At 44.2% G+C, this 13,367-nt stretch overlaps 1 protein-coding gene across 5 annotated transcripts in view; it reads right to left on the bottom strand.

Moving 5' to 3' along the window:
• Window positions 1-13,367, bottom strand: part of ERFL (ETS repressor factor like) — a 161,057-nt gene that overhangs the window by 2,551 nt on the left and 145,139 nt on the right. For all 5 annotated transcript variants that reach the window (XM_081869296.1, XM_081869294.1, XM_081869298.1 and 2 more), the window contains exons 3-5: window positions 5,347-5,581; window positions 677-866; window positions 241-364 (exon numbers count right to left, since the gene is read on the bottom strand). In XM_081869296.1, the coding sequence (XP_081725422.1) occupies window positions 241-364; window positions 677-866; window positions 5,347-5,581 (549 nt within the window). The remainder of the gene's footprint in view (window positions 1-240; window positions 365-676; window positions 867-5,346; window positions 5,582-13,367) is intronic.

Here is a 13,367-nt window from a genome sequence, read left to right as displayed (position 1 = left end):
AGGTAAACGGCGTTTCTGTGCGCTGCTCTGGCTCACCAGAAGCGGCTTAGTCATGCTGGCCACATGACCCGGAAGCTGTACGCCGGCTCCTCGGCCAATAAAGTGAGATAAGCGCTGCAACCCCAGAGTCGTCTGCGACTGGACCTAACAGTCAGGGGTCCCTTTACCTTTACCTTGAAAGCATAGCCTTCCCAGATTTTTATTTTTATTATTTTGGAAAGGTAAACAGCTTGCTCTCACCTGACCCCAGAAAAGGGAAGGTTGCATCCAGTCTGAGCTTCTCTGTCTCAGTTTGGCGTTCGAAGAGTGGGGTGCGGGTGGCTGGGTCCCCCAAACGGGGGCTGGAGAAGAGGCTTTGCAGGGTCTAGGGGGAAGAGAAAAGGAAGGAATGAGCTATGCAGATGCATGGGCTCAAATGGTAAGTGGCTGATCTCGCTGCCTCCTGATCTGACCATCCTGGCCCTGTAGGCTGAAAATATTAAAAAAGGAGAAGGTGGGGTAGAAATGGCCACTCTGCACATTCTCCATGGCACTATTGCAGCACAACGTTCTGACATCAGAGGCCCAGCTCACGACTGAGCTGAAACATGCTCTGAAGGGGAGCAAACGGCGTAATGCACCCTCAACTCATACCCTCTTAAAAAACAGACGTGGTTCCCTCTTTCCCACATCATACCTCAGGGGTCAGAGGGGCACAATCTGCCCCATGGTTGCTCCCATTGAAAGGGTTCTGAGCCAGCAGAAACGGGGAGTTGGCAGCCATGTCCAAGAGAGGATAGTTCACCAGGACCACTTTGCTGAAGTTGAACTTGTAGGTGAAGCGTTTGCCCTTGGTCTTGTGCAAGATCCGTTTGTTGTAATAGTACCTGGCAGGGAAAGAAGCAAGGGGCCAGGTGAGCCAGTAGCAAGCAGGGTGGCTACAAATCCCCAGGGCGCTAAAGCGTCATTGTGGGATGTGCAAATCTGCGTTAGCAGCTGCTGACCAGAACCAGGAGAGTCTACCTTACAACAAAGGCCTGCAAATATTCTGTGGTTAAAACAAAGACTAGCCCAGTGAATAGATAGCCAGGCCAAATCAAAAGCCAGTGAAATTTTATGTGGTTTGTTTTCATAGAATGGAACCATTTGTTTCGCCAAGACTGGAGAAATCAAGGTTCAAATCCCCACTTAGCCATTATACCCAACGAGGAACAGTTTGCAAGCCACCATCTCTCAGTCTAGGGATGCGGGTGGCGCTATGGGTTAAAACCACAGAGCCTAGGGCTTGCCAATCAGAAGGCTGGTGGTTCGAATCCCCGCAACGGGGTGAGCTCCCGTTGCTTGGTCCCTGCTCCTGCTAACCTAGCAGTTCAAAAGCACATCAAAGTGCAAGTAGATAAATAGGTACTGCTCTGGCGGGAAGGTAAACGGCAATTCCGTGCGCTGCTCTGGTTCACCAGAAGCAGCTTAGTCATGCTGGCCACATGACCCGGAAGCTGTACGCCGGCTCCCTCGGCCAATAAAGCGAGATGAGCGCTGCAACCCCAGAGTCGGTCACGACTGGACCTAATGGTCAGGGGTCCCTTTACCTTTACCTATCTCTCAGTCTAACCTATGTCTCAGTATTGTTGTAGGGATAAAAGAGGCAAAGAAAGAGGTGCACAACCTTGAGCTCCTTGGACATTATTATTATTATTAGCAGCAGCAGCAGCAGCAGTAGTATTATAAGTATTAGTTTTCTTATTAGCCGGGGGGCGGGGAGGGGAAGGGGAAGGCAAGAGCTGAGTTTTGCAGAGACTGAAATCACAAACCCAGTTAAGTGAAAGTCCTGCTCAGCATCTGCAACCAGCAAGAAGAGCTCCTGATATTTTGCCAAACATGGCTTCACACACACATGACAAAGGCAATCTCTGCGGCCATGAGGACTAGAAACTTGCAGTTTTAAAAGGAGAAGAAGAATAAATCTTAAGAATTCCAGGAAGCTGGATTCTGCACTACCCGATACCAAATTCCACACTACGTGTTCCAGTTGTGAAGCAATGTATGGCAGCACCCAACATGTGGAACGAAGAGAGAATCAAAGGGAGAAGAGGTTTTTTTTGTTCCAATTAGTCAAACATGAGGCAGAGCATGAAAGGATTTGGTGTTGTGCCAGTCCTCACACTCAGTAGGAAACATGAGTCCCAACAACTAAATACAGTGGTACCTCGGTTTAAGAACTTAATTTGTTCTGGAGGTCCGTTCTTAACCTGAAACTGATCTTAACCTCAGGTTCCACAGGCCTCCCACTGCTGCATGATTTCTGTTCTCATCCTGAAGCAAAGTTCTTAACCCGAGGTACTATTTCTGGGTTAGTGGAGTCTGTAACCTGAAGCGTATGTAACCCGAGGTACCACTGTAGTGGTAACCAGGACTGTGTGCAGTCAATGCAAAAATGAAATAATAATAAAAATAATCCTCTAAGCAATCTGAATTCTGCACCCCAAAATGATGAATTCTGCAACCTGCAGAAATTATGCAAATAGAGCACACGTGCGCTGTTTCTCTATTCTATGACTTGCAGTGTTTACTTCATTGTTTAATTTTTCTGCTAGTGCTGGTCAAGAGGAGGATGAGGATTAGCACAATATAGAACACTGCTGTGGAGTTGGTGAAAAATCCATTGAAGAACAGCTGAGCTGCAGGACCATCTACACAGGGGTTTATTATGCAAAAAATATTGTTGTCCTTTCAAAAGAACCCGAGGTGCATCACCTTCCAAGATTTCAAGCGTCCTCTCCAGAATTCAAGAGAAGTTTTTATTTTATTTTTAATGAAAAACTGTACTGTATTAAATCACATCACAAATGCTCTTGGCGCCAACTTCTGACATTGGCGTCTGCCCTGACTTAGAAATCAGCGCCCTCTGCAGGCAACAACAAATTTCACCCCCTTAGTGGCCTACTAGGGGGAATTGGACTCGGCTCCACTTCCAAGCAAAGAGCGCCCCCTGGTGAGTCATAACATGTCACCCAGCTCTATGCTAGCAATAAATCTTGGAGCGTTCCTTAAACTGGTGCCCTGGGGAGGGAGCGTGGGTTATCAGGGAGTCTTCAGCATTTATTTACTGGGCAGAGCAGAGACGAATTCCCGGGCTCAGTTAATAGGAAGCGTCAATAGCACTTAGCTCCTCATAAATATTAATTAGGGAGGTGGAATCTCAAGTGGCCAGAGAGGTGCAGTTAATTAATAAGCAATAACAAATATCGCTGTCGATCAATTACACAGAGAGGCTACTGGGAGAGGATGATAGCAAAGCTCTTGTGGGTTTTAGTAGTGTTTAGGAGAGGTAGGCAAAGGAACAGGGAATAAAAAGCACCCCTTCTCATCTCAAGAATTTGATAAAGTCCTGGGAATAATGTAAGGAACTGGGTATGTTGCATGACTGCATGTGAAAGCAGTATTACACATAGTAAAAAATACTTACAAAGTGCAATCCTATACATGTCTACTCAGAAGTAAGTCACATAGTTTTCAATGGGGCTTACTTCCAGGTAGGTATGTGTTGAAACTGCAGCCTTAGTCCAGTTGCCTATGTTGCAGAAATCTAACTGATGAATCGTATCAGTTTTAATAATCAGCTGATGGATTAAGTTTGCCAGTGAGCAAACTAATAGTACTTTCTTTGTTTCTAAATGATATAAATGTGTGTGTGTGTTTTGTAAGCATCCCTTTCCTGCACGGGGAGAATGCCTCTTTTTATAGATGATGGTTTGCCACCAGCAGTTTATATCAGCTGTTATTTTGAAAACTGAAAAATAACTTCTAAAAAAATAAAATAAAGAAAGATGTTGCAGAATTAATCAGGGCATGTTGCAATGTGTGTGTGGGGGGGGGGTTAGAACTTAGCATTAATATAGGGCATTCCAAGACAACCACAGCTCTGTTATCTCAGTTCCCCTTACCACAGACCACAGACCTGAAAAGCAGGCCTGTATTATCCTGTCCACATCACAGATGTGAGGCTGAGAGATGGTGCCATTTTGGTTGGCATCTGTCTGGAGACAACAAAGGAGTGTGGCTTTGGCCACCCAGGGCGATTATGGCTGAGGTGGGATTTGAACAAACGACTCACTCACTCCTTCTTGCCCACTGCCTGACATACCCATCACATTACTGGCAATGCTGAAAGCCTTCTTGCCCACTCACTCCTTCTTGCCCACTCACTCCTTCTTGCCCACTGCCTGACATACCCATCACATTACTGGCAATGCTGAAAGCCACTGCATGCAGAAGGTTGCCTTCTGTACCCTCTGAGCAGGATCACAAGCTTTGCTTGGGTCAGGCAGGTATGGTGGAGTGTTCAACTTTTTAAAGCCTCAAATGGAAGGAACACACAGAGACCTAAAATCCCTTCAGTTTCACAGTGGGCTTGCTATGTGGCACTACTCTCAGTGAAACTTGGTTGAACACTGCCCAATATCTTCTACGGGTTAGACTTCCTACTTCATGCATAATCATGCGCCTCCTCTCACCATTCTTTAATTAACCCACTCTCTGAATACAGGAGATTAACTAAAGCATGTTAAGAGGCAACAAATCCACTTTAATTTTGCTCGTGTACATTTTCACACACCCTTTAATGGGTTCCTTTTACACCAGGGCTGTAGGCGGACTGGGAGAAATCAAATAGCTCTGTAATTCTTCTTGGTCAACCTGGAGATTTCTGTCACTGAAGATGGAGGAGATATAGAAAGACAATCCCACCAGGCCCTCCAACTCAAGTTATGGCCAGCCCCTCCACCTCCTCTAGAGAAATGGGGCATGAATAGAGCAATTGGCTTACTGGGTCTGTTAAATTCTAAGTTATCATACATTTAATTGAAACTATCTCCTTCCTTCGGAATCTCCAAAGCAGCAGGACTGTGCAACTGTTTCTTTAGGCCATGTATGACTCCTTAAATTTAATCAATAACCAATCAGTTAGTCATAAAATTAATCAGTTTCAAACTTTTTAACCAAAACTACTAGTTTTATTTAAAGGACTTGGGGAAGTTCCCCCACTTAGCCCCCACTCAAATGCCTGCCCTGATTGAACACTGTCGCACTGTAAGTATGAAGGAACAAAGAAATATAAAAACATAAATTCACCCTGGAAGTGGTTTTCCAAAGCAGCTGCCAGAACTAGACGGGTTTCAAAAACCCCGTTCAACCAGAATAGGCCGCAATGCTGCAGCGCAGGGCTAGAGGGCGCTGTGGCGCTACAGCGCAGAAGCCCGCGGATCCTGCCGCCCAAGAGGCGCTGTCCTGCAGCGAAAGTGCTGAAACTGTCCGGGTCCGGCGCCGCAGGGCGTCCCAGTTCCTCCCAGTGCCCACCCAGTGTCTCACCTCAAGGCCCTGCTCAGCTTGTCGTAGTTCATATGGGGCTTGCATTTACGGATTCCCCACAGCCTGGCCACCTCGTCCGGATCCTTGATGACAAACTCGCCGTAGTCCCCTTGCCAGGCGATGACGTTCTGGTATTCTTCTTTTTGCAGAAGCTCCAGAATGAAATGCCACAGCTGGATCTGGCGAGAGCCGGGGCTCGACTCTGGCTTGTAGGCCCAGTCTGGGAAGGCGAACCCTGCCGGGGGAGAGGTGGAAAGAATAAAGCATCTGGGGTCTAAAAGGAGGGGGGGGGGGTTGCTCTAGACAAGCCAGGAGAATCACTTATGTTTCTAGAGTTCATAAGGTTGCTGGATCTCTCTCTCTCTCTCTCTCTCTCTCTCTCCCCCGTCTGCACCTTTGGAGCAGGTACGCAGGTACTTGCCTGCTGGAGCTCACGAATTCTGGAACCTCGTGAAGCATAGGCGCCAACTCTTAGGGGCCAAGGGGTCTTCTGCCCCCCCCCCGATAAAATATTTGAGGAGGCTGCCCCCAACTTGATGGGCATTGCCATTCAAATGATGTACGTGCACTGTGTCATGTGATCGATTTTGAGGGGCGGGGCTTACCTGGGTCCCCCAATATTTTATTCAAGTTGGCAGCCCTGTTGAGAAAAGCATCAGGACCTAACACTCTCTGGCGCAAGCCCCATACCTGTCTGTGTGGATGCAAAAAGAGGCTGCCCATGTCCCAGAACATGGCAGTTTTCCCTCTCCCCCCCCCCCCCCGCAGCATGCAAAGGAAAGGGGGTTAAATGTCCAAAATGCAGCGACCTCTCAGGAAACTGATGCATTGCGGTGCTGTCACCTGATTTAAAAGTCAATTGATTAAATGAGCTTTGGTTGATTAATTGATTAGTCGCTAGCTAAATCTACACATGCTTGTATACGAGTAAAAAAGAAATCATTCTGAAACCAAATGTGCATTGCCTTTTTTTAGGGGGTGGTGGTTTGCTCATATATTTCTATTTATTTCATAAAATAAATAAAAAGGGGGAAAACTTCAAAACAGATTTATAATAAGTGTGTGTGGGGGGAGGAACTTGAGGATGGCAAAGGGGTGGACTGGGATTGTGAATAACTGATTTAACTTCAGGCTTCCCCCAGTCCTTTCAGAGGCTGCATTCACACACATATTTGGAACTAAATCCTGCTGAGACCTGCGGGACTTGCTTCTGACTAATCATGGACAGATTCAGGCTGTCAGTTTCTCAGATTTTAGCACTAATTGTCCATGCGTGTTTGTGTGTGTGTGTGTTAGAACAAAGAGGTATAGAAGCTTGTTCTGGTTTGAAATGGAACGTGAAGGTTGTCATGTTTTTACAGAACAGCTGCTTGTTGTGGGGTCAGAGGGCATTCCACTGTTTCTAGTTCTATTTATTCATTTGCTCAGCTTCTATCCCTCTCTTCATCAATGTATGATCCCAGGGTGGGTTACGGATGAAATAAAGCTTCAGTGCATGAGCACTAAAATATAACTAAACAACCATATTAAAACCCCAACTGATATATTAACAGAGCAACAGAATGATTACAAATTTACATCTGGTTGATTCAAATCTCTGTGAAGGTGCCTGCAGAAGTCTGGATAAAGACTTGTGTCTTCAGCTTATGCTGGAAAGTCAACAGTGTCAGTACCAGTGAAAATAGAGAGGAGGACATTCATTCCACAATCAGGAGAAGGTGCCGCCACCAAAAAGGCCCTCTCTTGTGCTGACACTACCTGTCTCATTCAGCAACAGGGCCACGAGAAGTGCCTCCCCTCAAAGCTCTTAAAACACAGCCTGAATGGTTTAGGATCATATTGTTCTGTTGAGTTAAAGTGCTATAAACACTTATTTGGGACTAAGTCAACTGAACTCTGCAGGACTTATTTTTCATTAAATTGCATGGACCAGGCTGCGATAGCAACTTATGCTAAGAATATAATCGGTTTAAAAATGGCCATGGTTAATTAATTAATTGATTGATTGATTGATTGATTGCATTTCACATGTTTCTCAAGGCAATATATGAACCCACCACAAAAACTGCTAAAAATAGTTTCTAAGACAGTACAGAAACAACAGCTGAAGATTGGTTTGAAAACAATGCAAAAGGAACACCTTAAGTAAGAAGCAGTCTTGAGAATAGATTTCCCTGAGTGTATAAAAGTGGATTTCAGCTTGGCTGCGAATTTTTTTGCAGTACTGTATGCAGATAAGTTACAGTGCAGATTAATTCCAGGGGGTTGCTGTGTTTGTCATGGTAAAAGTATGGCACTGCAAAGATTAACTGGATTCTTGTACGAGTGTTTGTGGGATGCAGCCAGTTTGTCCAATGTATGAACAGGTATCCTCAGATGGCAGACATAGACAAAGGGCAAAAAATAGTATACAGTGATCCCCCAGCTAAAAAAAAAGCCAGTGTTATTTCATTGCCACTGTAAATTTGTTAGTCTTTAAGGTGCCACTGGACTTGTATTTTTTTCATATGGATTTTAAAAGTTGCTATACCATACAAAGTGGCATTCCTGAATAGGTTTTTTTTTTTTTTTTAAGATATCCTATGATTTGGGACATTCCTAAAAATCAAGTGAAATTGGTAGTGAATTTGAAATGGTTCAGTTAAACCTGCTTCCAATTAAAGCTAGGAAATATTTTTGTATGTTATAAGTCAGGGGTAATTCTTTGTTACATCATTAATCTTCATGATTAAGACTCCAATCATTGTGTTTATTATTGAATTGGAATGGTTGGGTTGCCTTTTTATACTACCTTTCTGAGGTTTTTTTTAAAAAATTCCCTATTCTGTCAGCAATGAGAATTTTTCATACGGTGTTTCTCCTGCAAGAAACTGCTGAATGTTCATTCACTTATCAAGAGGTTCAGCTCTGTCACTTGTGGCCTAAATCGAGATAATGGTTTTCTATCCCACTGCATGTATTAATTAGCATAGCAGCGCAGGGATGCTTGCTTTAGAATCAACACGGCTTTGTGAACAGCCACTATAATCATTTCACATACATTTAAGCATTAGCACAATTAGCACAGTCTGTATTCATGCTTTTCATTTCCCACTGCTTTCATTGCCAACATTTGTTTTCTCCACACATTTTGGTGAGTATACATCTGCCATCTTTGGAAATCTCTAGTCCATGAAAGCTTGTGCCAGAATAAATTGTTTGTGCCCAAGGTGCATAAGACTCCATATTGTTATTTTACTGCATGCAAACGTTGACGTTACTTTCCCATAGATGTCAAATATATTTGATCTCTTTTTGTTGGCCCCTTCGCCTCTTCTTTTTTAGTGGCTGTGCCTCTTTACAATATTTTATTTTTAGTATCTAACTCTACAACACATGAACATTCATGAGCAGATCGTTGCACGCAGGCACATGCCGAATAAACCCAAATGTTTGTGCACATGGCAAGACCTTTGCTACTGAGTTTCCTCTTACACTACTTATAAAATGTTCCCGGAGTCCTCCGAGATCTCTCCCTTGAAGTTGAGATGCTCTCCGCCTTGTAGTTATTTCCACTTTCAGATCTTAATTCCACAGTGGGCTTGAATAACAACCTGACATTGTGTTTAAAAGCAGGCATCTCCAAGGAGCAGGGATAGCCAGCTCGGTCACCTCCACCCCGACTAATTAATCATGGCTAAAAGCTGAGCTCTCTCTGCAGCTCAGGAGGGAACGGACTTCAAGCAGAAGGGGCTGAGGGACACACTCTGGCCTCTTCTGTGCAGGAGAGGTCAGGCCGGCCTCTTCAGATCTGTGCCTCTATCTATGAATCTATCATTAACAGGTCTAATGAACTGCTGATCAATGCCTTGATTTTCAGTTACACAGAGCACCTTTGGCACCCCTGCAGTAAATTACATTCACTCTCCCGAAGGCCTCTCTCTCGGATGCCAGGGCCCTCGAAGTGTCAGATCAGCCTCTCAACAGAGGCGCAAATACTTTGCTGGGAAGTCCTGGGCACTATTGATGCCTCTCAAAGTGCAAAGGGGATACCTGTCGCATTCCTCTCCCCCTTGCATTAATTGAAGGCATGAGGCACCAAGGGCAAAACACTCTTGGCCAATGGGATCGTAGCAGGACTGTACTGTAATGCCCACAGAGTTTCTACATCAGCTCTAAAATATGTGCAGTTTACCTGCAGGCCCACAGCCTGGAATGTTAAGGTGTTGGTAAGCCCTAGGATAAAGCAGGGGTCTGTCTGTGTCCAGTAGCCTTCAAATATGAACACTACTTAACTTGCTCAGTGCTTTATTTTGACGAAGCAAAATTTAATTTATCACAAAGGGAGAATAAGTACCACATGGTTGTCCATCCATTTTATACTGGGAGACTGGAGCAGGAACTCTTCATTCTCCCTACACAGTTTTCCTTTTATTTTTCCATAAGAAAAACAGCTAACAGCCTAAACAGATAGACAGTTTTGTCTCAAAGGTTTGGCTCGAGTCACCCAAGGAGATTTGGTGAGGCTTCCCAGTTTCCATTTCCCATCTTGAAAATGGGAATGTTTTCCTTGGGGTTTTTGAAATAGCAAGGCAGCTGTATACACACACACACACACACACACACACACACACACACACACCGTATTTTTCGCTCTATAAGATGCACCAGACCATAAGATGCAAGTAGTTTTTGGAGGAGGAATACAAGAAAAAAAATATTCTGAATCCCAGAAGGCAGAACAGCAAGAGGGATCTCTGCGCAGTGAAAGCAGCAATCCCTCTTGCTGTTCTGGCATCTGTGATAGCTGCGCAGCCTGCATTCGCTCCATAAGATGCACACATATTTCCCCTTACTTTTTAGGAGGGAAAAAGTGAGTCTCATAGAGCAAAAAATATTATATATTTATATATATATATATATATATATATATATATATATATATATATATGAATAATAATAATTATTATTATAGCATGGGAGGCTGAAAGAAATTTGCTTTTCATTTGTACAGCCTGCTCTTGGCATTTCCTGCTCTATTTGCAAAGCAGCAAGAATGGATTCACCATGGTTCTAACTACTTCACAGAGCAGAAACAATCCTGGACGGAGCCCTTGCTGTTGCTGCTGGATGATCTGTTTGTTCCCAAAGCACATTTGCAGTTCACATGGAGCAATGGTGCCGAGTAACAAACCACATAGGCTTGGGGTGTGTATCCCAATAATCTTACACAGAGAGCTCCTCAGCAGCGGACAGCTTCACACAGGAAAGTTTCCCTAGCATTCAAAAACCCTGTTGTAGGTGGAACATTCTGCACCAACCACTCCCATTACTTTTTGAAAGGGAAGCACCAGCTCACAACTCCCCCAGGGACAAGACCTGATCAGTAGGGGGTGGGTTACTTAGTGGTGAATGAATGGCACTCTATACATGCTCAAAGGCCAGTTGTTTTTAAGGAGACTACACCCTATTAATCACCCTGTCCTTTATTTTTAGGACCGCTTAGTAAATTACAGCTTCTGCCAAATTGACATGGAGTGTCTGGATTTAGATTGGCAGGAACAGGAATAAGTTTGCTCAGTCCAGACACCTCGAAAGGGCACGTTGTACCGGCCAGTTAAGTCAAAATGAGCCTTGATTAAAACCTGGGCCTCCTAGTCCTGTTTATCTGGCTCTTGGTCTCTCCCCAGCCCATGCCTCTCACTGGCCTTGCAGCACACTTCCTGGAGTCCCTGACTGGCTAAAACGTGTCCTTCATTATGCCTCTTGCTTGCCTCAGTGGAAGGTGGAGAGATGTGGTTATAGCACTGCAGAAACCTCAAGCCTGTGTGTTGCTGAAATGTAGCCTACTTTTTAAGAAGAAAGGGTCACATCCCAAGCTCCGCCCACCTTTGCCTCTGGCCCCACCCACCCCTGGCAAGTGGCTCCACCCACCCCTTAGAAAGTTGCCTATGAGGGAATGTGGATCCCCAAGCTGAATAAACTTCCATGCCATGGATTTAAACTCTTTCAGGTAGTTCACCCTTGCAAACAAATGAACCAGCAAACTACGCATGTGATACACAACCGCAGAGAGGTTAAGGAAAACACAGTTTTCCACTGCTGTCGCTAGAGTGATGGGCCTGGCAATGTGACTGACTGTTAAGTTGCCATGCATTGACGCTGCAAAAATAGGTGAAGTTGCTCCCCTTTTTTCAAGGGAGAGCCAGGTGGTGTAGTTAATGTGTTGGATTCACAACAGGGAAAACTAGGTCCAAAAGCTGCATAGCCGTGATGCTCACAGGGTCACCACTGGCCTCCCTCCCAGGGTTGTTGTGAATCTTAAATAGGGGCATGGGAAAACCTGCCCTGTGCTTCTTGGAAGAAGGTGAGATGTGGATGCAGAAAAAAATACATACAGCAAGACTTTTCCTCCCCCGCCAACACCAGACTGCTAAGATTCTTCCTTTGACTGCCCTGCCATGGTTTTAGCCTCAGTGTATGGGGAAAAATAGAATCAGCTGGCTAATGAAACATGCAAGGCTTCTGTCCTCAGAGGCCCAGCATGGAAAAGAGTGCCCTGCGGTTAAAACCAGCTCCTTTGATTGTCACTATTGCCCCCCAGCCTTCAGCTTGGAGCTACAAACTCCACAGCAGTCTAGACCCTTGGGGGAGATTTTGCTGTGAGAGAGGGGGAGGGTGCAGTTATTAGCTGTGTGAAATGAGTGGGTATGGTATTGTGTGTTTGTTTGTTTCTAACTGGGAGAGGGTGAACGTAGAAGCCATGATGGCTGTGTCTCATACACTGTATGTGGCTGGATTTGCATTTATTCATTGGATGGTCTCTAAACTGGATCCATTTGCAGAAAAATCTCCTCTTCAAATTCTAATGTTTTATATTTACCAGATATCCACTGACGATTCAAATATTTGCGAGTGAACCGCTGAATATTTTACATATGATAATGTATCTTCCCTTCCTTTCTTCAGCCCCCTGTTTTCTGGTGGTTGCTTTCTATTATTCACAGCTGCACTAACATTTAAAAAATAAAAATCTTCATTTTTAATTTATTTTGTTGCTATGAATTCATTGAATAAAAGTTAGGCATACATTTTAAAAACAAATAACTTCATTTTTTCCCATGTTGCATGCAATGGTATGTGGCATTTGATAGTTGACATGCAATAGTATGTAGTGCTTTTTGACATTTGACACCTGTCAGTATCAAAACAATCAAGAGATATCAACAGGTCTAAAGCCCTTGAGATAATGGTTTCACCTACAATGTTGAATTGGAATTCTGAAAATGAAATTTTTGCATGCCGAAAAAGTGAGAGAACAGCAGATTTCAAATATTTGTGAATGTTGATTTCAGCGTTATTGTATATGTCAGCAGCAGTAATGTGTAGCAGCCTTTTGCACAATAGCAGTAGTATGTATGTACATAGGTATCCAATCAGACTAGGTTTGATGTTGGGCATGCGATAAATAATGGTCTGAACACTTCACCTTATCTGTGCAGGAGCTAGTGAAGGAGAGAAGGAAATTCTGCACATGCTCAGAGGTCCCCTATTATTTACATATTGTGTGGCTAGCATTAAAAACCGACCAAATGGCACACACATTTCTACTAACCGAAAGGAGCAAACTGCAGCAGAACATTTTGCCAAGTTCTATTAAAATGAATGGGAAACAGAACAGTAGTATCCATTATTTTCTTTTCAGCTTGTCCATGTTGCAAGGAATAAGTTAGGTCAGCTTTTCCCAAAGTTTCTTTTGAGCCATGTGTCACCAGGTCCTAGAAATTGTTTTTACCTGAGCTAATCAAACTAATAATATAGAAGAACACTGTGCCTCTCAGGAATTGCAGAGCTTATTCACCACTGCATGTGGACAGACTGCACTTGTGGCCATTTGGAAGAACAGTGTTTCATAGAATCACAGATTTGTGGAGCTGGAAGGGACCACAGGGGTCATCTAGTCCAACCCCCTTTCACCTAACATGGGGCTCAAACCCACAACCCTGAGCTTAAGAGTCTCATGCTTTACCAATTGAGCTATC

The sequence above is a fragment of the Podarcis erhardii genome, assembly GCF_964252035.2.
Source record: "Podarcis erhardii genome assembly, chromosome: 7".
NCBI classification, from domain to species: Eukaryota; Metazoa; Chordata; class Lepidosauria; order Squamata; family Lacertidae; genus Podarcis; species Podarcis erhardii.
Note: the sequence above shows the minus strand (reverse complement) of the source record. Positions and strands in the feature narration are given on the sequence as shown.